We start from the raw sequence: 27,894 nt of genomic DNA, 5'->3' as shown, positions 1-27,894 counted from the left end.
TGCTCCAAGTCCTCTCCCAAATGTCCTTAATCTTTAAAATTCCAACCGCGACTTTCCCATAGGATTGTACGGAGCTTGCGGCTGTGTTCTCACACTGCACGCGTCCCCTGTGGGTACTCTGTGTCACTACCTTGGTTGGTTCCTTGGGGTCCCAGCGATTCTACGTGCTCTAGGCACTGTGTCTAGTCAAGTCGTGGTTGTTATACCACTTTCTTAATATATGGTTTGGTCTCCCCCTGGGGCCCAGTGTATATTGTGCTATTTACTGTCGCTTTAGAACTGTAAGATTGTGTGCCTTGCTCTCTAATCTCATAAAGAGGTTAGTAGAGAGTGTTTAGAAATAAATACATATATTTTATATATATACCTTGTGTGGTTCTTTCATTTGGTCATTCAGGAGGTTATAATCTGGTAAACCAAGCTGCTTTACATTCCTTCGAGACTCAGCCTGAAGGCTGCTCTCCACAGCTACCACTAGGATAGCTTTCAATAAAGGTTGTCTTAAACCTAATCATCAATAAGGGTTGTTTGGACTGGTACAGGGTGGCCACTATAACTAGTGGACAGCATATACCAGGCCAACTTCTCACAGCTACCCCTGAGGATGTGCTTCGGGCTACTTGTAGTCCTGACCCAAGCAGTATTTCCGCTGAAGATTTCCGGCCTACACTCCACGAGTGTTACGTGGGCTGGTATTTTGTGAATCTGTTCGAGGTCCCTTCGTGATCCCTGGTCCGTCGACCTGTGGGTCCCTGTGAAGGTAACTTTGACTTTCCGTGGGCTTTCCTGGTTGCTCCAGACGTGCCCTGACTCTCCATAGCTTGGAGAGTTCCCAGGACCTTGCTGGTCCTCACCGAAGCATCTTTCCTCTTACCGCATGGGTTGTAGTTGCCAAGGCTTGTTGGTGTTCAATCCGGACACTGACCCCCCAACTATTGACATCCTTCGTAGGACAGCTCACCTCTGGACTTTGGTCGTCGTCGTCTCCTGGTCCCCGTGACTGCAGAGTCAAGCTTCACCTCTTCTCACCTGAAACACCCGACATTGGTGGGCATTCGTCTATCATGCCCCTGGTCACTGTGAAGTGACCCAGACTCTGTCCCCTCTGCTTTCAGTTTCTTCTCAGCTCCGATACAGGCTTGGATCACACAGGACACTTCTCATCTTCCCGGCAGCAGCATTCTTCGCATCACGCCATTGAAATCAACGAGCGTTTCCGACACCACTTGACTCCTATGCACCTGGCTCCTCTGGGATAGGTAACTCGGGTACCACGGTACTTTCAAGGGTGCTGGCCTTAGAAACTTCTATGTTCCAAAGGGTTTGCTTGAAGTCCTCTCCTAAGTGTCCTTAATCTTTCAAATTCCAACCGCAACTTTCCCATAGAGTTGTACTGAGCTTGCGCCTGTGTTCTCACTCTGCACTCGACCTCCGTGGGTCCCCTGTGTCACTACCTTGGGTGGTTCCTTGGGGTCCCAGCGATTCTACGTGCTCTAGGCACTGTGTCTAGTCAAGTCGTGATTGTTATACCACTTTCTTAATATATGGTTTGGTCTCTCCCTGGAGCCCGCTGTGTATTGTACTATTTACTGTCGTTCTAGTGCTTTAATATTGTGCACTTTGTTCTCTAATCTCATAAAGAGGTTAGCAGAGAGGGTTTAGTAATAAATACATATATTTTATATATACCTTGTGTGGTTCTACTTTCATTTAGTCATTCAGGAGGTTATAATCTAGTAAACCAGGCTGCTTTACATTCCTTCAAGACTTAGCCTGAAGGCTGCTTTCCATAGCTACCACTAGACTAGCTTTCAATAAAGGTTGTCTTTAACCTAATCACCAATAAGGGTCGTTTGGACTGGTGCAGGGTGCCCACTATAACTAGTGGACAGCATATGCCAGGCCAACTTCTCACACCAGCGATGGGTGAAAAGGACAGAGTGACAGAGAGGGGGTGAGAAGGGCAGGGTACCAGGAGAGGTGAGACGGACAGAGTGCCAGGGAGGGGGTGGGAAGGACAGAGTACCAGGGAGGGGCGAGAAGGACAGAGTGACAGAGAGGGGTGTGAGAAGGACAGAATGCCAGGGAGGGGGTGAGACGGACAGAGTGACAGAGAGGGGGTGAGAAGGACAGAGTGACAGAGAGGGGGTGAGCAGGACAGAGTGACAGGGCGGGGGTGAGAAGGACAGAGTGCCAGGGCGGGGGTGAGAAGGACAGAATGCCAGGGAGGGGGTGAGAAGGACAGAGTGACAGAGAGGGGGTGAGCAGGACAGAGTGCCAGGGCGGGGGTGAGAAGGACAGAGTGCCAGGGCGGGGGTGAGAAGGACAGAGTGCAAGGGATGGCTCTGGTATCAAACCAGGCAAAAGTATCAAGAAGGAATAACTCATAAGACTGATAGCTCAGTCTGAGAAATCAGCCAGACCTGGTAGCCGAGGATGAAGTATTGGTGAATGAAAATGATGCTGAGAGTGGACAGGAGTCAGTCCACTCTGAATCAGGTGAGGCCCCTCTGATGGGGACCTCATGCTAGAGAGCTTGACCAGGAGACTGAACTTCGAAGCTCAGTTCCTGGACATAGAAAAGCAAAGAAAGGAGATGAGCCTCGGACCTATCTCTGGCGCAGCATACACATAAATAGGGGGAGTGAAGGTTCTTATTGTTCAAAACTCCCAAAAGGGATTGTCCCCAAGTACTCAGATGGTGATGACATACCCAAATGGGTCACTACGTTTGGGAGGGCCTGCTAGCAATAAAGTAGCTCGAAAAATGGGGCTCCTCTCTTGTGGGAACTGTTCTCAGAGAAGTGCAGGGACAAACTCCTGGCATTGAATGAGAAAGATGCGGAGTCTGATGACCTCATGAAGGGTACCCTGCCTGAGGGCTCTGGACTCACCACTGAAGAGCATTGGATAAGATTCAGGGAGACTCGAAAAACCCAGGGTCAGTCCTGGCTGGAATTCGTTGACTTTTCAGTGAAAACACTAGGTGATTATTTAACAGCTTGTGAGAAGGTGGCCTGATATATGCTGTCCACTAGTTCTAGTTGGCACCTTGTATCAGTCCAAACAACCCGTTATGGTGAATGGTTAAAGACAACCTTATGTGAAAGCTATCCTAGTGGTAGCTATGGAGAGCAGCCTTCAGGCTAAGTCTTGAAGGAATGTAAAGCAGCTTGTTTTACCAGTCAATAATATCTTGAATGATCAAATGAAAGACAACCACACCGGGTATATATTCAAAATATATGTATTTAGTATAAAACACCCACCTCTAGTCGCCCGGAACTGGCGGGGGGAGAGGGGGGTACTATTCCAAAGCGTTTGACACCAAACACGACATGTTTTGATGCAGCCATCCCAAAGTTAGCATTTACAGCAAGGTTATAATGCACTTAAGAGTATATGGTATGGCTGTATCACAGAACAGCCATAAGGAAGTATTTCAGAAAGCTGCAGAGGAGCTCAGCTCATGCTTGGGCACACTCTCACACAAAACCAAGCACTCTGCCTTCAGGATTGTCAAGGCCTGCCATAGGAGTGGCTTATAGGTTTATATGTGTCTGTATATATATGTGGATATAGGTAACCTATACCACTGTAAGGGGTGCAAGCACACTCTTACCCAGGCTGCAGTAGCAGACCTGTGGTGCCATTTTGGAGGTCTTCCCAGGGGTGGCATAATACATGCTTCAGCCCCTGGTAGGCCTCTGAGGTACCTATGCCCTAGGTACATAGTATACCATATACTAGGGGTTTATAAGGTACTCCAGAATCCAATTAGATATGTACCTAATGTACATGGAAACCATTTTAGAGAGGAAGCAGCTATGCTGTGGTCCTGATTAGCAGGGCCACAGCCAGATTAAGGTCGGAAAACAGTGAACCACCAGCAAAAAGTGGGGGTACCCATGTGAAGCAGATCCTACTCTCCTACACAGCTAACAATGTGAATGACTTTGAAGAGCTTTACAATTTAATTATGAAGGATAATCTTTTGAGCAATTATTACAAGGAGAGGATACATCAGCATCTGGTAGACCTAGGTCCACTTTCTTCTCTAGAGTTTAGGAAGAAGGCCGACCACAGGGTCAAAACAAGGGTGACTAAGACTACCACTGATGTGGATTGACCAAAGGAATTAAGCCAAAAAGACCCTCCACGGGAAAGATGGTTACCCAAAAGAGACAAACCAAAAGCCCCAAGACATCTGTTCAGGGGGGTGGGCCCAGAAACTCATCACCGCCCAAGGGAAGGTACCAGGGTAAGAAATGGGATCCCAAAAGGCTTGGTGTCAGCACTGTAGGTTACTTGGGATCCGAACTGGAGACCCCGGCTGTAAAAACAAGAACAATGCCTCTGGTCCACCAGCAATAAATGCAGTCGGCAATCTCCAGATGGGATCTCAGGAGAGCATCGCTGAGGTGACTCTAGTAGGTAACATGCAAAAATACAGACACCATCCTGTTAATAATGGGTTGTGGTGGAAGCACTGAGAGATACCGGAGCCAGTGTTACTATGGTGACTAAGCAACCGGCGTCCTCTGAACAGTGTCAGCCAGGAAGGATCTACACAGTCACCATTGCTGACAATGTGACGACAAACCATCGCATGGCGATGCTGTCCTTTGACTGGGGACGGGTGCTGGCAGTGTCTTCATCAATCCCAGTGGTTTGATTTGGAGCCCCCAGCCTGGGATCCATGCAGGAATGCTTGGAATCTCACACTGGGGGAGAGTAAAAACCAGAGCCCAGTGGGAAAAAGAGGAGCTGGAGTCTGGAGGAATGGACCATCCTTCCAAGAGCGCCCTGTCCTGTACACTGCACTCCGGGGCATGTACTGGACACCCCGTCCTGTGCACTGCACTCCGGGGCATGTACTGGACACCCCGTCCTGTGCACTGCACTCCGGGGCATATACTGGACACCCCGTCCTGTGCACTGTACTCTGGGGCTTGTACTGTACACCCCGTCCTGTGCACTGCACTCCGGGGCTTGTACTGTACACCCCGTCCTGTGCACTGCACTCCGGGGCATGTACTGGACAACCCGTCCTGTGCACTGAACCCTGCCTGCCGCTTGCACTGCACACACAAACCTGTACACTGTACTCTGCTGCTTGTACTGTACACCCCCTCCTGTGCACTGCACCCTGCCTGCCGCTTGCACTGCACACCCAAATCTGTACACTGTACTCTGCTGATTGTACTATACACCCCATCCTGTGCACTGCACTCTGCCTGCCGCTTGCACTACACACCCAAACCTGTACACTGTACTCTGCTGCTTGTACTGTACACCCCGTCCTGTGCACTGTACTCTGGGGCTTGTGCTGTACACCCCGTCCTGTGCACTGCACTCTGCCTGCCGCTTGCACTGCACACCCAAACCTGTACACTGTACTTTGCTGCTTGTACTGTACACCCCGTCCTGTGCACTGCACTCTGGGGCTTGTACTGTACACCCCGTCCTGTGTACTGTACACCCCATCCTGTGCACTGCACTCTGCCTGCCGCTTGCACTACACACCCAAACCTGTACACTGTACTCTGCTGCTTGTACTGTGCACCCCGTCCTGTGCACTGTACTCTGCTGTTCGTACTGTACACCCCATCCTGTACACTGTTCTCTGCTGCCTGTACTGTACACCCTGTCCTGTGCACTGCACTCTGCCTGCCGCTTGCACTGCACACCCAAACCTGTACACTGTACTCTGCTGCTTGTACTGTACACCCCGTCCTGTGCACTGCACTCTGCCTGCCGCTTGCACTGCACACCCAAACCTGTACACTGTACTCTGCTGCTTGTACTGTACACCCCGTCCTGTGCACTGCACTCTGCCTGCCGCTTGCACTGCACACCCAAACCTGTACACTGTACTCTGCTGCTTGTACTGTACACCCCGTCCTGTGCACTGTACTCTGCTGCTTGTACTGTACACCCCGTCCTGTGCACTGCACTCAAGGGCTTGTGTTGTACACCCCGTCCTGTGCACTGCACTCTGCCTGCCGCTTGCACTGCACACCCAAACCTGTACACTGTACTCTGCTGCTTGTACTGTACACCCCGTCCTGTGCACTGCACTCTGGGGCTTGTACTGTACACCCCGTCCTGTGCACTGCACTCTGCCTGCCACTTGCACTGCACACCCAAACCTGTACACTGTACTCTGCTGCTTGTACTGTGCACCCCGTCCTGTGCACTGTACTCTGCTGCTTGTACTGTACACCCCATCCTGTGCACTGCACTCTGCCTAGCTGCTTGCACTGCACACCCAAACCTGTACACTGTACTCTGCTGCTTGTACTGTGCACCCTGTCCTGTGCACTGTACTCTGCTGCTTGTACTGTACACCCCATCCTGTGCACTGCACTCTGCCTGCCGCTTGCACTGCAAACCCAAACCTGTACACTGTACTCTGCTGCTTGTACTGTACACCCCGTCCTGTGCACTGTACTCTGCTGCTTGTACTGTACACCCCGTCCTGTGCACTGCACTCCGGGGCTTGTGCTGTACACCCCGTCCTGTGCACTGCACTCTGCCTGCCGCTTGCACTGCACACCCAAACTTGTACACTGTACTCTGCTGCTTGTACTGTACACCCCGTCCTGTGCACTGTACTCTGCCAGCCGCTTGCACTGCACACCCAAACCTGTGCACTGTACTTAGCAGACTGCACTGCACTCACACTCCCTCTTGTGCACTGTAATCTGCTGCTTGCACTGCACTCACACTCCCTTCTGTGCACTGCACTCTGCTGCTTGCACTGCCCTTACACTCCCTCCTGTGCACTGTACCGCCGCTTGCACTGCACACCCAAACCTGTGCAGTGTACTCAGCAGACTGCACTGCACAACCCAAACCTGTACACTGTACTCTGCTGCTTGCACTGCACTCACACTCCCTCTTGTGCACTGCACTCTGCTGCTTGCACTGCACTTACACTCCCTCCTGTGCACTGTGCCCTGCCTGCCGCTTGCACTGCACAGCCAAACCTGTGCAGTGTACTCAGCAGACTGCATGCACTGCACAACCCAAACCTGTACACTGTACTCTGCTGCTTGTACTGTACACCCCCTCCTGTGCACTGCACTCTGCCTGCCGCTTGCACTGCACACCCACACGTGTGCACTGTACTTTGCTGCCTGCACTGCACCCCCCTTCCGTGCACCCCCACCCACTCTCTACCGCTCCCCGCCTGTACCCCGCACTCTGTCTGCGCCGCCCCCGGTGCCAACAGTTACTCTGTGCCCGTTACTGTGCGGCTGATGCCGCGGCGCCGGCTTTGCATATGGGGGGAGGGGGGGATTCCGGCTCACAACTGTTATGCAAATTCGGCTTTACCTGCTGTGGGTTCACACTAGTTAATCACCAGGCTTCCCATGGCCCCTTGCCAGGAGGGGCACTATCTGTGCCCCTTCTCTGTTCTCGGTCTGCCCTATCAAGACAGAACAGGCCTCGCGAGCTGCCCTGTCCCCCCGATCACCGAGGACGGGTGGGGGTACAGCTGGCCAGGGGCTTGTACTTAAAACACGCCGTTAATTGCCTGGAAAATATCTATACAAGTCCATTCACTCCGTCATTCGTTACCCCGCACAGACCGAGGGAGGGGGGCGGGGGGGGGATACCCCCACTCCAAGCATGGAGGGTAAAGTGGGCCTCCACTGGCACCGCCTCAGGGGTCTGGCCAAGGACCCCAAAGCTGGCTCTGGGGCAACACGCCCCAGCGCCCGCCGCTTCCCCGACCCATTAGCGCTTTTAGCAGCTGGGCCAAGCCAAGCATTTCAGCGCTATATCACAGAGGCTGGATCCTCCAGTCAGGGATCAGACCCCACCCCAAGTCTCAAGGAGGGACCCCACAAGCTCCAGCTCCTCGATGGCGCCGGGTACAGCCGAAGCAGGGGCTGCCAGCACTCCAGGGCAGGCCGGTGACAGTGTCCGGGGCAGGTCGGTGTCAGTGTCCGGGGCAGGTCGGTGTCAGTGTCCAGGGCAGGCCGGTGACAGTGTCCGGTGCAGGCCGGTGACAGTGTCTGGGGCAGGCCGGTGACAGTGTCTGGGGCAGGCCGGTGACAGTGTCTGGGGCAGGCCGGTGACAGTGTCTGGGGCAGGCCGGTGACAGTGTCCGGGGCAGGTCGGTGTCAGTGTCCGGGGCTGGCTGGGGTCTAGGGCAGGCCGGTGTCAGCGTCCGAGGCGGGACGGTGTCAGTGTCCGAGGCGGGACGGTGTCAGCGTCCGAGGCGGGACGGTGTCAGTGTCCGAGGCGGGACGGTGTCAGTGTCCGAGGCGGGACGGTGTCAGTGTCCGAGGCAGGCCGGTGACAGTGTCCGTAGCAGGCCGGTGGCTGGGGCTGGGGCAGGCCGGTGTCTGTGGCTGGGGCAGGCCGGTGTCTGTGGCTGGGGCAGGCCGGTGTCTGTGGACGGGGCAGGCCGGTGACAGTGTCCTGGGCAGGCCGGTGACAGTGTCTGCCTTGGGTAGGCCGGTGTTCGGTGTCTGTCTAGGGTAGGCCGGTGGCTGTCTAGGGCAGGCCAGTGTCTGGTGTCTGTCTAGGGCAGGCCGGTGACAGTGTTCGAGGCAGGCCGGTGTCTGTGGCAGGCCGGTGTCTGTGGCTGGGGCAGGCCGGTGTCTGTGTCTAGGGCAGGCCGGTTTCTGTGGCTGGGGCAGACCGGGGTCTGTGGCTGGGGCAGGCCAATGTCTGTGGCAGGGGCAGGCCAGTGTCTCTGGCAGGGGCAGGCCAGTGTCTGTGGCAGGGGCAGGCCAGTGTCTGTGTCCGGGGCTGGCATGTGTCTGTGGCAGGCCGGTGTCTGTCTAGGGCAGGACGGTGTCTGGTGTCTGTCTAGGGCAGGCCGGTGACAGTGGCTGGGGAAGGCCGGTGTCTGTGGCTTTGGCAGGCCGGTGTCTGGTGTTTGTCTAGGGCAGGCCGGTGACAGTGTCCGCGGCAGGCCGGTGTCTGTGGCAGGCCGGTGTCTGTGTCTAGGGCAGGCCGGTGTCTGTGTCTAGGGCAGGCTGGTTTCTGTGGCTGGGGCAGGCCGTTGTCTGTGACTGGGACAGGCCGGTGTCTGGTGTTTGTCTAGGGCAGGCCGGTGTCTGTGGCTGGGGCAGGCCGTTGTCTGTGACTGGGGCAGGCCGGTGTCTGGTGTTTGTCTAGGGCAGGCCGGTGTCTGTGGCTGGGGCAGGCCGGTGTCTGTGGCTGGGGCAGGCCGGTGTCTGTGGCTGGGGCAGGCCGGTGTCTGTGGCTGGGGCAGGCCGGTGTCTGTGGCTGGGGCAGGCCGGTGTCTGTGGACGGGGCAGGCCGGTGTCTGTGGATGGGGCAGGCCGTTGTCTGTGGACGGGGCAGGCCGGTGTCTGTGGACGGGGCAGGCCGGTGTCTGTGGACGGGGCAGGCCAGTGTCTGTGGCTGTGGCAGGCCGGTGTCTGTGTCTAGGGCAGACCGGTTTCTGTGGCTGGGGCAGGCCATTGTCTGGTGTTTGTCTAGGGCAGGCCGGTGTCTGTGGCCGGGGCAGGCCAGTGACAGTGCCCGAGGCAGGCCGGTGTCTGTGGCTGGGGCAGGCCGGTGTCTGGTGTTTGTCTAGGGCAGGCTGGTGTCTGTGGCTGGGGCAGGCCGGTGTCTGTGGCTGGGGCAGCCCGGTGTCTGTGGCTGGGGCAGGCCGGTGTCTGTGGCCGGTGTCTGTGGTGTCTGTGGCCGGGGCAGCCCGGTGTCTGTGGCCGGGGCAGCCCGGTGTCTGTGGCCGGGGCAGCCCGGTGTCTGTGGCAGGACGCTTGCTTGGACAGGCCAGTGTCTGTGGCAGGACGCTGGCTGGGGCAGGCCGGTGTCTGGTGTCTGTCTAGGGTAGGCCGGTGTCTGTCTAGGGTAGGCCGGTGTCTGGTGTCTGTCTAGGGCAGGCCGGTGTCTGGTGTCTGTCTAGGGCAGGCCGGTGACAGTGTCCGAGGCAGGCCGGTGTCTGTGGCAGGCCGGGGTCTGTGGCTGGGGCAGGCCGGGGTCTGTGGCTGGGGCAGGCCGGGGTCTGTGGCAGGGGCAGGCCGGGGTCTGTGTCCGGGACTGGCATGTGTCTGTGGCAGGCCGGTGTCTGTCTAGGGTAGGACGGTGTCTGGTGTCTGTCTAGGGCAGGCCGGTGACAGTGCCCTAGGCAGGTCGGTGTCTGTGGCTGGGGCAGGCCGGTGTCTGTGGCTGGGGTAGGCCGGTGTCTGTGGCTGGGGCAGGCCGGTGTCTGTGGCTGGGGCAGGCCGGTGTCTGTGGCTGGGGCAGGCCGGTGTCTGTGGCTGGGGCAGGCCGGTGTCTGTGGCTGGGGCAGGCCGGTGTCTGTGGCTGGGACAGGCCGGTGTCTGTGGCTGGGACAGGCCGGTGTCTGTGGCTGGGGCAGGCCGGTGTCTGTGGACGGGGCGGGCCGGTGTCTGTGGACGGGGCGGGCCGGTGCCTGGTGTCTGTCTAGGGCAGGCCGGTGTCTGGTGTCTGTCTAGGGCAGGCCAGTGACAGTGTCCGAGGCAGGCCGGTGTCTGTGGCTGGGGCAGGCCGGTGTCTGTGGACGGGGCGGGCCGGTGTCTGTGGACGGGGCGGGCCGGTGTCTGTGGACGGGGCGGGCCGGTGCCTGGTGTCTGTCTAGGGCAGGCCGGTGTCTGGTGTCTGTCTAGGGCAGGCCAGTGACAGTGTCCGAGGCAGGCCGGTGTCTGTGTCTAGGGCAGGCCGGTTTCTGTGGCTGGGGCAGGCCGGTGTAGTACACAAGCAGCGCCTGCAGAGGAGCTGTTTACCTGTAGTACACACCAAGCGCCTGGAGAGGAGCCGTTTACCTGTAGTGCACACCAAGCGCCTGGAGAGGAGCCGTTTACCTGTAGTACACACCTAGCGCCTTCAGATGAGCTGTTTACCTGTAGTACACACCTAGCGCCTGGAGAGGAGCCGTTTACCTGTAGTGCACACCAAGCGCCTGGAGAGGAGCCGTTTACCTGTAGTACACACCTAGCGTCTGCAGAGGAGCTGTTTACCTATAGTACACACCAAGCGCCTGGAGAGGAGCCGTTTACCTGTAGTACACATCTAGCGCCTTCAGATGAGCTGTTTACCTGTAGTACACACCTAGCGCCTGGAGTAGAGCCGTTTACCTGTAGTGCACACCAAGCGCCTGGAGAGGAGCAGTTTACCTGTAGTACACACCTAGCGTCTGCAGATGAGCTGTTCACCTGTAGTACACAGGCAGCGTCAGCAGAGGAGCTGTTTACCTGTAGTACACACCGAGCGCCTGCAGAGGAGCTGTTTACCTGTAGTGCACACCTAGCGCCTGCAGAGGAGCTGTTTACCTGTAGTGCACACCTAGCGTCTGCAGAGGAGCTGTTTACCTGTAGTGCACACCTAGCGCCTTCAGATGAGCTGTTTACCTGTAGTACACAGGCAGCGTCAGCAGAGGAGCTGTTTACCTGTAGTACACAAGTAGCGCCTGCAGAGGAGCTGTTTACCTGTAGTACACACCTAGCGTCTGCAGATGAGCTGTTTACCTGTAGTACACAGGCAGCGTCAGCAGAGGAGCTGTTTAACTGTAGTACACAAGCAGCGCCTGCAGATGAGCTGTTTATCTGTAGTACACAACCAGCGCCTGCAGATGAGCTGTTTAACTGTAGTGCACACCTAGCGCCTTCAGATGAGCTGTTTACCTGTAGTACACAGGCAGCGTCAGCAGAGGAGCTGTTTACCTGTAGTACACAAGCAGCGCCTGCAGATGAGCTGTTTACCTGTAGTACACACCTAGCGTCTGCAGATGAGCTGTTTACCTGTAGTACACACCTAGCGTCTGCAGATGAGCTGTTTACCTGTAGTACACAGGCAGCGTCAGCAGAGGAGCTGTTTACCTGTAGTACACAAGCAGCGCCTGCAGATGAGCTGTTTACCTGTAGTACACACCTAGCGTCTGCAGATGAGCTGTTTACCTGTAGTACACAGGCAGCGTCAGCAGAGGAGCTGTTTACCTGTAGTACACAAGCAGCGCCTGCAGATGAGCTGTTTACCTGTAGTACACACCTAGCGTCTGCAGATGAGCTGTTTACCTGTAGTACACACCTAGCGTCTGCAGATGAGCTGTTTACCTGTAGTACACAGGCAGCGTCAGCAGAGGAGCTGTTTACCTGTAGTACACAAGCAGCGCCTGCAGATGAGCTGTTTACCTGTAGTACACACCTAGCGTCTGCAGATGAGCTGTTTACCTGTAGTACACAGGCAGCGTCAGCAGAGGAGCTGTTTACCTGTAGTACACAAGCAGCGCCTGCAGATAAGCTGTTTACCTGTAGTACACACCTAGCGTCTGCAGATGAGCTGTTTACCTGTAGTACACACCTAGCGTCTGCAGATGAGCTGTTTACCTGTAGTACACAGGCAGCGTCAGCAAAGGAGCTGTTTACCTGTAGTACACATGCAGGGTGTAGAGCATGAGCTGTTTACCTGTAGTACACATGCAGGGTGTACAGCATGAGCTGTTTACCTGTAGTACACATGCAGGGTGTACAGAATGAGCTGTTTACCTGTAGTACACATGCAGGGTGTACAGAATGAGCTGTTTACCTGTAGTACACATGCAGGGTGTACAGCATGAGCTGTTTACCTGTAGTACACATGCAGGGTGTACAGAATGAGCCGTTTACCTGTAGTACACACGTAGGGTCTGCAGCTCTTCCTCTAGCTTCTTGTACTCGTCAACAGCTTTGTCTCGGTCCTGCTGCAGGGACTTTAACTGCACCTGAAAGAGAAGCAACCGCTTATCTTTCTGTTGTGGGACAAGCAGCAAGGGGCGCAGCTGCCCAAGATCACACAAGCAGTGCTTGAGCCTGGTACATTTCGAGCAGTGCCCTGAGCAGAGCTTTTCCGGGCATGAGGTACATGTAGAGACAGACTCCAAGGCAGTACATATGCAGAGAACAGACACCAGGCAGGACTGGGGCACAGGCAGAGAAGAGCACAGAGACCAGCAGGACTGGGGCACAGGCAGAGAAGAGCACAGAGACCAGCAGGACTGGGGCACAGGCAGAGAAGAGCACAGAGACCAGCAGGACTGGGGCACATGCAGAGAAGAGCAAACAGACCAAACAGGACTGGGTACAGGCAGAGAAGAGCAAACAGACCAGGCAGGACTGGGCACAGGCAGAGAAGAGCAAACAGACCAGGCAGGACTGGGGCGCAGGCAGAGAAGAGCACAGAGACCAGCAGGACTGGGGCGCAGGCAGAGAAGAGCACAGAGACCAGCAGGACTGAGCACAGGCAGAGAAGAGCAAACAGACCAGGCAGGACTGGGCACAGGCAGAGAAGAGCACAGAGACCAGCAGGACTGGGGCACAGGCAGAGAAGAGCACAGAGACCAGCAGGACTGGGGCACAGGCAGAGAAGAGCACAGAGACCAGCAGGACTGGGGCACAGGCCGAGAAGAGCACAGACACCAGCAGGACTGGGGCATAGGCAGAGAAGAGCACAGAGACTAGCAGGACTGGGGCATAGGCAGAGAAGAGCACAGAGACCAGCAGGACTGGGGCACAGGCAGAGAAGAGCACAGAGACCAGCAGGACTGGGGCACAGGCAGAGAAGAGCACAGCGACCAGCAGGACTGGGGCACAGGCCGAGAAGAGCACAGACACCAGCAGGATTGGGGCATAGGCAGAGAAGAGCACAGAGACCAGCAGGACTGGGGCACAGGCAGAGAAGAGCACAGAGACCAGCAGGACTGGGGCACAGGCAGAGAAGAGCACAGAGACCAGCAGGACTGGGGCATAGGCAGAGAAGAGCACAGAGACCAGCAGGACTGGGGCACAGGCAGAGAAGAGCACAGAGACCAGCAGGACTGGGGCATAGGCAGAGAAGAGCACAGAGACCAGCAGGACTGGGGCATAGGCAGAGAAGAGCACAGAGACCAGCAGGACTGGGGCACAGGCAGAGAAGAGCACAGAGACCAGCAGGACTGGGGCAGAGAAGAGCACATAGACCAGCAGGACTGGGGCACAGGCAGAGAAGAGCACAGCGACCAGCAGGACTGGGGCACAGGCCGAGAAGAGCACAGAGACCAGGCAGGACTGGGCACAGGCAGAGAAGAGCAAACAGACCAGGCAGGACTGGGCACAGGCAGATAAGAGCACAGAGACCAGGCAGGACTGGAGCACAGGCAGAGAAGAGCACAGAGACCAGCAGGACTGGGGCACAGGCAGAGGAGAGCAAAGAGACCAGGACTGGAGCACAGGCAGAAAAGAGAACAGAGACCAGGACTGGGGCACAGGCAGAAAAGAGCACAGAGACCAGGCAGAACTGGAGCACAGGCAGTGAAGTGCACGAATACCAGGACTGGAGCACAGGCAGAGAAAAGCACAGAGACCAGGACTGGAGCACAGGCAGAGAAGAGTACAGAGACCAGCAGGACTGGGGCACAGGCAGAGAAGAATACAGACACCAGGCAGAACTGGGCACAGGCAGAGAAGAGCAAACAGACCAGGCAGGACTGGGGCACAGGCAGAGAAGAGCACAGAGACCAGCAGGACTGGGGGACAGGCAGAGAAGAGCACAGAGACCAGGCAGGACTGGGGCACAGGCAGAGGAGAGCAAAGAGACCAGGACTGGAGCACAGGCAGAAAAGAGAATAGAGACCAGGACTGGGGCACAGGCAGAGAAGAGCACAGAGACCAGGCAGGACTGGAGCACAGACAGTGAAGAGCACAAAGACCAGAGCAGGACTGGGGCACAGGCAGAGAACAGCACAGAGACCAGCAGGACTGGGGCACAGGCGGAGAAGAGCACAGAGCCCAGCAGGACTGGGGCACAGGCCGAGAAGAGCAAACAGACCAGGCAGGACTGGGCACAGGCAGAGAAGAGCAAACAGACCAGGCAGGACTGGGGCACAGGCATAGAAGAGCAAACAGACCAGGTCTGGAGCACAGGCAGAGAAGAGCACAGAGACCAGCAGGACTGGGGCACAGGCAGAGAAGAGCACAGAGACCAGCAGGACTGGGGCACAGGCAGAGAAGAGCACAGAGACCAGCAGGACTGGAGCACAGGCAGAGAAGAGCACAGAGACCAGCAGGACTGGGGCACAGGCAGAGAAGAGCACAGAGACCAGCAGGACTGGGGCACAGGCAGAGAAGAGCACAGAGACCAGCAGGACTGGGGCAGAGAAGAGCACATAGACCAGCAGGACTGGGGCACAGGCAGAGAAGAGCACAGAGACCAGGCAGGACTGGAGCACAGGCAGAGGAGATCAAAGAGACCAGGACTGGAGCACAGGCAGAAAACAGAACAGAGACCAGGACTGGGGCACAGGCAGAACTGGAGCACAGGCAATGAAGTGCACGAATACCAGGACTGGAGCACAGGCAGAGAAAAGCACAGAGACCAGGACTGGAGCACATGCAGAGAAGAGCACAGAGACCAGCAGGACTGGGGCACAGGCAGAGAAGAGCACAGAGACCAGCAGGACTGGGGCACAGGCAGGGAAGAGCACAGAGACCAGGCAGGACTGGAGCACAGGCAGAGAAGAGCACAGAGACCAGCAGGACTGGGGCACAGGCAGAGAAGAGCACAGAGACCAGGCAGGACTGGAGCACAGGCAAAGAAGAGCACAGAGACCAGGCAGGACTGGAGCACAGACAGAGAAGAGCACAGAGACCAGCAGGGGTGGAGCACAGGCAGAGAAGAGCACAGAGACCAGCAGGACTGGGGCAGAGAAGAGCACATAGACCAGCAGGACTGGGGCACAGGCAGAGAAGAGCACAGAGACCAGGCAGGACTGGAGCACAGGCAATGAAGAGCACAGAGACCAGGCAGGACTGGGGCACAGGCAGAGGAGATCAAAGAGACCAGGACTGGAGCACAGGCAGAAAACAGAACAGAGACCAGGACTGGGGCACAGGCAGAAAAGAGCACAGAGACCAGGCAGAACTGGAGCACAGGCAATGAAGTGCACGAATACCAGGACTGGAGCACAGGCAGAGAAAAGCACAGAGACCAGGACTGGAGCACAGGCAGAGAAGAGCACAGAGACCAGCAGGACTGGGGAACAGGCAGAGAAGAGCACAGAGACCAGCAGGACTGGGGCACAGGCAGGGAAGAGCACAGAGACCAGGCAGGACTGGAGCACAGGCAGAGAAGAGCACAGAGACCAGCAGGACTGGGGCACAGGCAGAGAAGAGCACAGAGACCAGGCAGGACTGGAGCACAGGCAAAGAAGAGCACAGAGACCAGGCAGGACTGGGGCACAGGCAGAGGAGTGCACGAATACCAGGACTGGAGCACAGGCAGAAAACAGAACAGAGACCAGGACTGGGGCACAGGCAGAAAAGAGCACAGAGACCAGGCAGAACTGGAGCACAGGCAATGAAGTGCACGAATACCAGGACTGGAGCACAGGCAGAGAAAAGCACAGAGACCAGGACTGGAGCACAGGCAGAGAAGAGCACAGAGACCAGCAGGACTGGGGAACAGGCAGAGAAGAGCAAAAAGACCAGGCAGGACTGGGGCGCAGGCAGAGAAGAGCACAGAGACCAGCAGGACTGGGGCGCAGGCAGAGAAGAGCACAGAGACCAGCAGGACTGGGCACAGGCAGAGAAGAGCAAACAGACCAGGCAGGACTGGGCACAGGCAGAGAAGAGCACAGAGACCAGCAGGACTGGGGCACAGGCAGAGAAGAGCACAGAGACCAGCAGGACTGGGGCACAGGCAGAGAAGAGCACAGAGACCAGCAGGACTGGGGCACAGGCCGAGAAGAGCACAGACACCAGCAGGACTGGGGCATAGGCAGAGAAGAGCACAGAGACCAGCAGGACTGGGGCATAGGCAGAGAAGAGCACAGAGACCAGCAGGACTGGGGCACAGGCAGAGAAGAGCACAGAGACCAGCAGGACTGGGGCACAGGCAGAGAAGAGCACAGCGACCAGCAGGACTGGGGCACAGGCCGAGAAGAGCACAGACACCAGCAGGATTGGGGCATAGGCAGAGAAGAGCACAGAGACCAGCAGGACTGGGGCATAGGCAGAGAAGAGCACAGAGACCAGCAGGACTGGGGCACAGGCAGAGAAGAGCACAGAGACCAGCAGGACTGGGGCATAGGCAGAGAAGAGCACAGAGACCAGCAGGACTGGGGCACAGGCAGAGAAGAGCACAGAGACCAGCAGGACTGGGGCATAGGCAGAGAAGAGCACAGAGACCAGCAGGACTGGGGCATAGGCAGAGAAGAGCACAGAGACCAGCAGGACTGGGGCACAGGCAGAGAAGAGCACAGAGACCAGCAGGACTGGGGCAGAGAAGAGCACATAGACCAGCAGGACTGGGGCACAGGCAGAGAAGAGCACAGCGACCAGCAGGACTGGGGCACAGGCCGAGAAGAGCACAGAGACCAGGCAGGACTGGGCACAGGCAGAGAAGAGCAAACAGACCAGGCAGGACTGGGCACAGGCAGATAAGAGCACAGAGACCAGGCAGGACTGGAGCACAGGCAGAGAAGAGCACAGAGACCAGCAGGACTGGGGCACAGGCAGAGGAGAGCAAAGAGACCAGGACTGGAGCACAGGCAGAAAAGAGAACAGAGACCAGGACTGGGGCACAGGCAGAAAAGAGCACAGAGACCAGGCAGAACTGGAGCACAGGCAGTGAAGTGCACGAATACCAGGACTGGAGCACAGGCAGAGAAAAGCACAGAGACCAGGACTGGAGCACAGGCAGAGAAGAGTACAGAGACCAGCAGGACTGGGGCACAGGCAGAGAAGAATACAGACACCAGGCAGAACTGGGCACAGGCAGAGAAGAGCAAACAGACCAGGCAGGACTGGGGCACAGGCAGAGAAGAGCACAGAGACCAGCAGGACTGGGGGACAGGCAGAGAAGAGCACAGAGACAAGGCAGGACTGGGGAACAGGCAGAGAAGAGCACAGAGACCAGGCAGGACTGGGGCACAGGCAGAGGAGAGCAAAGAGACCAGGACTGGAGCACAGGCAGAAAAGAGAATAGAGACCAGGACTGGGGCACAGGCAGAGAAGAGTACAGAGACCAGGCAGGACTGGAGCACAGACAGTGAAGAGCACAAAGACCAGAGCAGGACTGGGGCACAGGCAGAGAACAGCACAGAGACCAGCAGGACTGGGGCACAGGCGGAGAAGAGCACAGAGCCCAGCAGGACTGGGGCACAGGCCGAGAAGAGCAAACAGACCAGGCAGGACTGGGCACAGGCAGAGAAGAGCAAACAGACCAGGCAGGACTGGGGCACAGGCATAGAAGAGCAAACAGACCAGGTCTGGAGCACAGGCAGAGAAGAGCACAGAGACCAGCAGGACTGGGGCACAGGCAGAGAAGAGCACAGAGACCAGCAGGACTGGGGCACAGGCAGAGAAGAGCACAGAGACCAGCAGGACTGGAGCACAGGCAGAGAAGAGCACAGAGACCAGCAGGACTGGGGCACAGGCAGAGAAGAGCACAGGGGCACAGGCAGAGAAGAGCACAGAGACCAGCAGGACTGGGGCACAGGCAGAGAAGAGCACAGAGACCAGCAGGACTGGGGCAGAGAAGAGCACATAGACCAGCAGGACTGGGGCACAGGCAGAGAAGAGCACAGAGACCAGGCAGGACTGGAGCACAGGCAGAGGAGATCAAAGAGACCAGGACTGGAGCACAGGCAGAAAACAGAACAGAGACCAGGACTGGGGCACAGGCAGAACTGGAGCACAGGCAATGAAGTGCACGAATACCAGGACTGGAGCACAGGCAGAGAAAAGCACAGAGACCAGGACTGGAGCACATGCAGAGAAGAGCACAGAGACCAGCAGGACTGGGGCACAGGCAGAGAAGAGCACAGAGACCAGCAGGACTGGGGCACAGGCAGGGAAGAGCACAGAGACCAGGCAGGACTGGAGCACAGGCAGAGAAGAGCACAGAGACCAGCAGGACTGGGGCACAGGCAGAGAAGAGCACAGAGACCAGGCAGGACTGGAGCACAGGCAAAGAAGAGCACAGAGACCAGGCAGGACTGGAGCACAGACAGAGAAGAGCACAGAGACCAGCAGGGGTGGAGCACAGGCAGAGAAGAGCACAGAGACCAGCAGGACTGGGGCAGAGAAGAGCACATAGACCAGCAGGACTGGGGCACAGGCAGAGAAGAGCACAGAGACCAGGCAGGACTGGAGCACAGGCAATGAAGAGCACAGAGACCAGGCAGGACTGGGGCACAGGCAGAGGAGATCAAAGAGACCAGGACTGGAGCACAGGCAGAAAACAGAACAGAGACCAGGACTGGGGCACAGGCAGAAAAGAGCACAGAGACCAGGCAGAACTGGAGCACAGGCAATGAAGTGCACGAATACCAGGACTGGAGCACAGGCAGAGAAAAGCACAGAGACCAGGACTGGAGCACAGGCAGAGAAGAGCACAGAGACCAGCAGGACTGGGGAACAGGCAGAGAAGAGCACAGAGACCAGCAGGACTGGGGAACAGGCAGGGAAGAGCACAGAGACCAGGCAGGACTGGAGCACAGGCAGAGAAGAGCACAGAGACCAGCAGGACTGGGGCACAGGCAGAGAAGAGCACAGAGACCAGGCAGGACTGGAGCACAGGCAAAGAAGAGCACAGAGACCAGGCAGGACTGGGGCACAGGCAGAGGAGTGCACGAATACCAGGACTGGAGCACAGGCAGAGAAAAGCACAGAGACCAGGACTGGAGCACAGGCAGAGAAGAGTACAGAGACCAGCAGGACTGGGGCACAGGCAGAGAAGAGTACAGACACCAGGCAGAACTGGGCACAGGCAGAGAAGAGCAAACAGACCAGGCAGGACTGGGGCACAGGCAGAGAAGAGCACAGAGACCAGCAGGACTGGGGGACAGGCAGAGAAGAGCACAGAGACCAGGCAGAACTGGAGCACAGGCAGTGAAGTGCACGAATACCAGGACTGGAGCAGAGGCAGAGAAAAGCACAGAGACCAGGACTGGAGCACAGGCAGAGAAGAGTACAGAGACCAGCAGGACTGGGGCACAGGCAGAGAAGAATACAGACACCAGGCAGAACTGGGCACAGGCAGAGAAGAGCAAACAGACCAGGCAGGACTGGGGCACAGGCAGAGAAGAGCACAGAGACCAGCAGGACTGGGGCACAGGCAGAGAAGAGCACAGAGACCAGGCAGGACTGGGGCACAGGCAGAGGAGAGCAAAGAGACCAGGACTGGAGCACAGGCAGAAAAGAGAATAGAGACCAGGACTGGGGCACAGGCAGAGAAGAGCACAGAGAACAGGCAGGACTGGAGCACAGACAGTGAACAGCACAAAGACCAGAGCAGGACTGGGGCACAGGCAGAGAACAGCACAGAGACCAGCAGGACTGGGGCACAGGCGGAGAAGAGCACAGAGCCCAGCAGGACTGGGGCACAGGCCGAGAAGAGCAAACAGACCAGGCAGGACTGGGCACAGGCAGAGAAGAGCAAACAGACCAGGCAGGACTGGGGCACAGGCATAGAAGAGCAAACAGACCAGGTCTGGAGCACAGGCAGAGAAGAGCAAACAGACCAGGTCTGGAGCACAGGCAGAGAAGAGCACAGAGACCAGCAGGACTGGGGCACAGGCAGAGAAGAGCACAGAGACCAGCAGGACTGGAGCACAGGCAGAGAAGAGCACAGAGACCAGCAGGACTGGGGCACAGGCAGAGAAGAGCACAGAGACCAGCAGGACTGGGGCACAGGCAGAGAAGAGCACAGAGACCAGCAGGACTGGAGCACATGCAGTGAAGAGCACGAAGACCAGGACTGGGGCACAGGCAGAGAAAAGCAAAGAGACCAGGACTGGAGCACAGGCAGAGAAGAGCACAGAGACCAGCAGGGCTGGAGCACAGGCAGAGAAGAGCACAGAGACCAGCAGGACTGGGGCAGAGAAGAGCACATAGACCAGCAGGACTGGGGCACAGGCAGAGAAGAGCACATAGACCAGCAGGACTGGGGCACAGGCAGAGAAGAGCACAGAGACCAGGCAGGACTGGAGCACAGGCAGAGGAGATCAAAGAGACCAGGACTGGAGCACAGGCAGAAAACAGAACAGAGACCAGGACTGGGGCACAGGCAGAAAAGAGCACAGAGACCAGGCAGAACTGGAGCACAGGCAATGAAGTGCACGAATACCAGGACTGGAGCACAGGCAGAGAAAAGCACAGAGACCAGGACTGGAGCACAGGCAGAGAAGAGCACAGAGACCAGCAGGACTGGGGCACAGGCAGAGAAGAGCACAGAGACCAGCAGGACTGGGGCACAGGCAGAGAAGAGCACATAAACCAGCAGGACTGGGGCACAGGCAGAGAAGAGTACAGACACCAGGCAGGACTTGGGCGCAGGCAGAGAAGCGCACAGAGACCAGCAGGACTGGGGCACAGGCAGAGAAGAGCAAACAGACAGGGCAGGACTGGGGCAGAGAAGAGCACAGAGACCAGCAGGACTGGGGGACAGGCAGAGAAGAGCACAGAGACCAGGCAGAACTGGAGCACAGGCAGTAAAGTGCACGAATACCAGGACTGGAGCACAGGCAGAGAAGAGCACAGAGACCAGCAGGACTGGGGCACAGGCAGAGAAGAGCACAGAGACCAGGCAGGACTGGAGCACAGGCAAAGAAGAGCACAGAGACCAGGCAGGACTGGGGCACAGGCAGAGGAGAGCAAAGAGACCAGGACTGGAGCACAGGCAGAGAAGAGCAAACAGACCAGGCAGGACTGGGCACAGGCAGATAAGAGCACAGAGACCAGGCAGGACTGGAGCACAGGCAGAGAAGAGCACAGAGACCAGCAGGATTGGGGCACGGGCAGAGAAGAGCACAGAGACCAGGCAGGACTGGAGCACAGGCAAAGAAGAGCACAGAGACCAGGCAGGACTGGGGCACAGGCAGAGGAGAGCAAAGAGACCAGGACTGGAGCACAGGCAGAGAAGAGCAAACAGACCAGGCAGGACTGGGCACAGGCAGTTAAGAGCACAGAGACCAGGCAGGACTGGAGCACAGGCAGAGAAGAGCACAGAGACCAGCAGGACTGGGGCACAGGCAGAGAAGAGCACAGAGACCAGGCAGGACTGGAGCACAGGCAAAGAAGAGCACAGAGACCAGGCAGGACTGGGGCACAGGCAGAGGAGAGCAAAGCGACCAGGACTGGAGCACAGGCAGAAAAGAGAACAGAGACCAGGACTGGGACACAGGCAGAAAAGAGCACAGAGACCAGGCAGAACTAGAGCACAGGCAGTAAAGTGCACGAATACCAGGACTGGAGCACAGGCAGAGAAAAGCACAGAGACCAGGACTGGAGCACAGGCAGAGAAGAGCACAGAGACCAGCAGGACTGGGGCACAGGCAGAGAAGAGTACAGACACCAGGCAGAACTGGGCACAGGCAGAGAAGAGCAAACAGACCAGGCAGGACTGGGGCACAGGCAGAGAAGAGCACAGAGACCAGCAGGACTGGGGGACAGGCAGAGAAGAGCACAGAGACAAGGCAGGACTGGGGAACAGGCAGAGAAGAGTACAGAGACCAGGCAGGACTGGGGCACAGGCAGAGGAGAGCAAAGAGACCAGGACTGGGGCACAGGCAGAAAAGAGAATAGAGACTAGGACTGGGGCACAGGCAGAGAAGAGCACAGAGACCAGGCAGGACTGGAGCACAGGCAGTGAAGAGCACAAAGACCAGAGCAGGACTGGGGCACAGGCAGAGAAGAGCACAGAGACCAGCAGGACTGGGGCACAGGGAGAGAAGAGCACAGAGACCAGCAGGACTGGGGCACAGGCCGAGAAGAGCAAACAGACCAGAAAGGACTGGGCACAGGCAGAGAAGAGCAAACAGACCAGGCAGGACTGGGGCACAGGCATAGAAGAGCAAACAGACCAGGTCTGGAGCACAGGCAGAGAAGAGCAAACAGACCAGGTCTGGAGCACAGGCAGAGAAGAGCACAGAGACCAGCAGGACTGGAGCACAGGCAGTGAAGAGCACAGAGACCAGGACCAGGGCACAGGCAGAGAAGAGCACAGAGACCAGGCAGAACTGGAGCACAGGCAGTGAAGTGCACGAATACCAGGACTGGAGCACAGGCAGAGAAAAGCACAGAGACCAAGCAGGACTGGGGCCCAGGCAGAGAAGAGCACAGAGACCAGCAGGACTGGGGCACAGGCAGAGGAGAGCAAAGAGACCAGGCAGGACTGGAGCACAGACAGAGGAGATCAAAGAGACCAGGACTGGAGCACAGGCAGAAAAGAGAACAGAGACCAGGACTGGGGCACAGGCAGAAAAGAGCACAGAGACCAGCAGGACTGGAGCACATGCAGTGAAGAGCACGAATACCAGGACTGGAGCACAGGCAGAGAAAAGCACAGAGACCAGGACTGGAGCACAGGCAGAGAACAGTACAGAGACCAGCAGGACTGGGGCACAGGCAGAGAAAAGCACAGAGACCAGCAGGGCTGGGCACAGGCAGAGAAGAGCAAACAGACCAGGCAGGACTGGGCACAGGCAGATAAGAGCACAGAGACCAGGCAGGACTGGAGCACAGGCAGAGAAGAGCACAGAGACCAGCAGGACTGGGGCACAGGCAGAGAAGAGCACAGAGACCAGCAGGACTGGGGCACAGGCAGAGAACCAGAGAGTGCCAGTTCCAACAGCATGATTAACCAATTAGTTATAAGTATGAACCTGAGTATTACCAACACAGAGTACGGCTGCACCAGTCATACACAGGCACTGTCTCCATGTCGTGAGTATGAAACTGAGTATTACTAACACAGAGTACGGCTACACCAGTTATACACAGGTACTGTCTCCATGTCGTGAGTATGAACCTGAGTGTTAGACCTGGCACCTTGGTGTGAGTCTCCCTTCCACTTTTTGTCGCTGTGCCTCGTGTGTTTTTATTGTGTTGACCGCTCAGAGCACTGTGCCACTGCCAACCAGTGCCACAGTGCAAGTGCTCCCTATGTAAAATGTATATGTTGGTTAGATTCCATGATTGGCTTATTTGGTTTACTATCAGACCCCAGTAAAGTGCACCAGGAGTGCCCAGGGCTTGTAAATACAAATGCTGCTGGTGGGCTTGCAGCACTTGCTGTGCCACCCACAGAAGCGGCCTGGTAAAATGTGTCTAGGTCTGCCATTGCAGAACCTGCGTGCAGTCTGGTACCGACATGCTGACTGGCAAGTGCACCCACTTGCCAGTCCCTAAACCTTCCCTGTACTTCATGTTAGTCACCCCTATGGTAGGCCCAAGGGCAGGGTGCATTGTGGCATAAGGTAGGACAAGCCCTGATGTGTGTGGCATGTCCTAATAGTGAATTACAGCCATTTTGGGTTTTCACTATTGTAAGGCTACCCTGTTCTCATAGGCCAGAATGGGCTGTTAAGATTGTTACAGCCTATTTTCCTAACAGACCCAGGGAACATGGTAGAAAATCGAGTTTAGAATGCCTGAACTCAGAATAATAAGGTACATCTTTTAGTAAGGTTTATTTTAATATTCTGCGTTTGCAAATGCCACTTTTAGAAAGTTGGCCTTTGCTTGCCTAACCATTTCAGCCCGCCTCTGCGTGATGTGTATCTGCTGTCTGGCTTGTGAGAGTGACAGGGCTGGGGAAACCCAGATGGGCAGGGCTAGGTAGCCTGGTGGTGAATAGGAAGATTGACCTATAGATGGGTGGGAGGAGTACAACTGGACTCCGAATAGGGCTGTGCTCTGCCACCACAATGCTGGCTCCGCCCCCTGTGGAGCGTCTGATAGCTCTGCCCTGCACCCTGAAAGAAGAAGCCTGCATCGCATCAACAAAGTGCTCCAGAACTGGACTGAACTAGGCAAGGGCCCCCCTGGCCTGAGAGAACAAAGGATTTGTGGTATAAATGTAGGAGCCCTGCTCCTAAGAAACTAGCTCCTGTCCTGCCAAGAAGAAACCTCTGTCCGACCTGAAGGAACTGGAAAAGCTGCATGGAGGAGTACTGTCCCTGACCTGAGGCATTGGCTTGCAGTGGTTGCCTTGCTGCTGAAGAAGAGGAAGAAAAGACTCAAGGAACTTTTATTTGACCTGTGCTGAGAGATCTCCAAGGGCTTGTGAGTGAGCTTGCCCCCTGAACGAAGTCCCAGGACCAGTGGACTTCACTGCCGTGAGATCGCCTTGGAAAACGGACCGTTTTCCCCGCATCTTCGACTCGAACTGCTGCGTACGTCTCGCTGATCGCAGCGTACCCCCTGAAAGCTGGTATCCCACTGTCCGGCCCGAACAACGCGACTAAGGCCCCTCTACGAGCCGTAGCCCGCACCGCAAAGGAAGGTACCGTCCACCCTGAGCAACGCGACTAACAGGCCCCTACGAGCCGTAACTCACACTGTAACGGAAGGACTGCGAACCGTACTTGCTACTATCCCCTACGAACCGTACTGCCGGCGTACGCTCCTTTCCCCTGCTTTGGAAAGGCTGCGGTGCGTACGGTAGTTGCGTACGTCTCCCCTGTGCGGAGCGTACTGTTCGCTTGTATCCAGCGCTTCGAATCAAGATTGCCGATCTCATGGTATGGCACGAATGCCGCGACGAACTTTGAACGCACCGTACCTACGCACCGTCCCCTGAAGCCCTGCACACCCAAGGTCTAACGTACCGTAGTACTCATCGCACCAGGAGGACAACGCACCGTACATCGCGCTTGCTGTCAGCGCAGCATCCGTGACGAACTCACCAAAAGTAAAGGTACTGTGTCTGTTCGCACCGTAGGGTGTACGCTTCATCCCGAAGTGCCTACAGTGCGTGTGAGACCCGTTCCCAAGCAGTTTTTACCACGTACGAAGCATACGGACAGGAACGAAGCGCACAGAACTTTAAAACTACGCTAAAATCAAGAACTCTTTGCTTAATAAGTATTGTGGGCCGTTTAAACGTTATCTGGTCTTGTGCTAAGCCTAAACTATATATATAAAGTACTATTTTTTTATATATCCCAGTGTGGAGTCCATTTGTGGGGTTGTCACTGAGTTACTGTGTGTGTGTGTTCACAAATGCTTAACCTGAACGCTTTGAGATAGGCCTTGTCTGCTCGCGCCAAGCTACCTAGAGGGTGAGCAGGGGTTATTGTTGGAGTGTACCCCCCTACCCTGACTAGAGGAAAGGTTCCCTGCTTGACACAAGTACCTACCTGTGCCAACCAGAGAACCCGGATTCTAACATTGGTGGTCAGCGGTGAGGATTACGAATTTGCATTTGTGATGCATACACAGTGATTGGTGAACGCCACATAGTGAAGGCAGACCTTACTTTTAATTCGCATTTTTTGGGAAATCGCCAGTTGTTAAAGGAATCATGCCTGGTTCAAGTGTTGTGGAAAGGGCAGCATCCCTCATCTCTGAAACTTAAGACGTGGAATGGGAAGAAGAGAGATTAGAGAGCTACACCAAGGCCCAGCTGAAGGGCTTCTGCAGAAAATTCAAAGTCCCCACTGTTGGATGTAAGCTCAAAGTAGATCTTTGCAAGGCGCTGAGGGCCTGGATAGAGTCAAGAAAAGACTCTGATGAGATGGAGGAAATTGAGCAGGCAGAGAGCATCGCTAGCTTGGGCAGAGGCCTGTCGCCAGAGGAGTTGGCAGACAGGAAGGAAACCAGAGCTCATGAGGTAGAGATGGCGAAACTAAATGGACAACTGGCAATGGAAAGAAAAAGGCTAGAAATGGAAGAGAGAAGAAGCCAAATGGAGCATGAGATGAAATTGAGGGAGCTGGAGTTGAAAGCCCAGGGCTTGGGAAGCACTCCCTCTGGTGGCAGCACACCCCCAGTGCAGGTAGAGTCCAGAGTGTACATACCCAAAGATGTAGTGAAGGAATTTTTTTTAAATGATGACATAGGGCAGTGGTTCAAAGCCTACAAAGTAGCCATGTCCTCCCACCGGGTCCCTGAGAAGGATTTGGGAGTGGGGTTGTGGGGGCGGTTCTTGAGTGAAGGACGGGACACACTGCTAGATTTGCCCTCTGATGTGTATAACTCTTACCCCCATATGAAGGATGCTTTGATGGCTAGGTATGGGTTAACTCCTGAAATGTATAGGCAGAGGTTCAGGGGTTGCACTAAGATTCCCAATAGTACGTATGTAGAGTATGTGACTTTTTTTTGCAGAGCACTGGATGGTTGGGTAAAGGGTAGCAAGGTTGATAATTTTCAAGGGCTTCTTGATTTAATGGCATGGGAGCACTTGTCCAGTAATTGTTTTCCTGAGCTATGCCAGCACCTGATTGATAGTAGGCTGACTAACCCTAGAAAGCTTGCTGAGGAGGCGGACCGCTGGGTCAGTACCAGGGTCCACAAGGGTCACGTGGGAGACTCCGCCAAGGGTGGGCAGGGTCCCCAGCAGAAGAGTGGGGGGGCCAAGGGTAAACAGAGGGAGTTCCAGAAGAGGCCCCAAAGTAATCCCCAAGGGAACCAAGGGAAGGGTTCTCAGCCTCCTCCACCCCAGAAACCGACTGGGGCCCCGACAGGTACCCCTGTTCAAAGAGGGCCCCCAAACTGTTACAGATGTGGTGAGTTGGGTCATTTTGCCAATGATCCCAAGTGTCGCCAGTTTGGTAAACCAGCACCCACTGGTGCAACCCCCCCGGCAGACGGCTAGTGTAGCCCTGGGTGGAGAAATGGGTGTCCAATGTGGGTGGGGTTCAGTAGAAATGTCCCTGGTCTCATTAGGAGACCATGAAGTGGTCCCCAAAACCCAGCTGCCTGAGAACACTAAGAAATACAGGCAGTGGATGACCATAAATGGCCATAGGGTTGAAGCTCTGAGGGATACAGGAGCCAGTGTGACGGCTGTCAAGCGCCACCTGGTGTCTCAAGAGCAGGTTGTCCCAGGAGCATTCTATCCGGTTGTTGCCGCTGCCAACACGGAGAGTCACTGCCCGGTGGCTCAGGTTCCCTTTGAGTGGGGGGTGGGGGGTGGGGGGTT

At 56.3% G+C, this 27,894-nt stretch overlaps 1 protein-coding gene across 1 annotated transcript in view; it reads right to left on the bottom strand.

Annotated features, from left to right (window-relative positions):
* MIPOL1 (mirror-image polydactyly 1) overlaps positions 1 to 27,894 on the bottom strand; it is a 1,493,682-nt gene that overhangs the window by 152,207 nt on the left and 1,313,581 nt on the right. The window contains exon 14 of the mRNA XM_085627930.1: positions 12,618 to 12,712. Within this exon, the coding sequence (XP_085484056.1) occupies positions 12,618 to 12,712 (95 nt within the window). The remainder of the gene's footprint in view (positions 1 to 12,617; positions 12,713 to 27,894) is intronic.

Source organism: Triturus cristatus, chromosome 9 (genome assembly GCF_964204655.1).
Source record: "Triturus cristatus chromosome 9, aTriCri1.1, whole genome shotgun sequence".
Classification (NCBI taxonomy): Eukaryota; Metazoa; Chordata; class Amphibia; order Caudata; family Salamandridae; genus Triturus; species Triturus cristatus.
The sequence above is the reverse complement of the archived record's forward strand: the minus strand, read 5'-3'. Positions and strand labels throughout refer to the sequence as shown.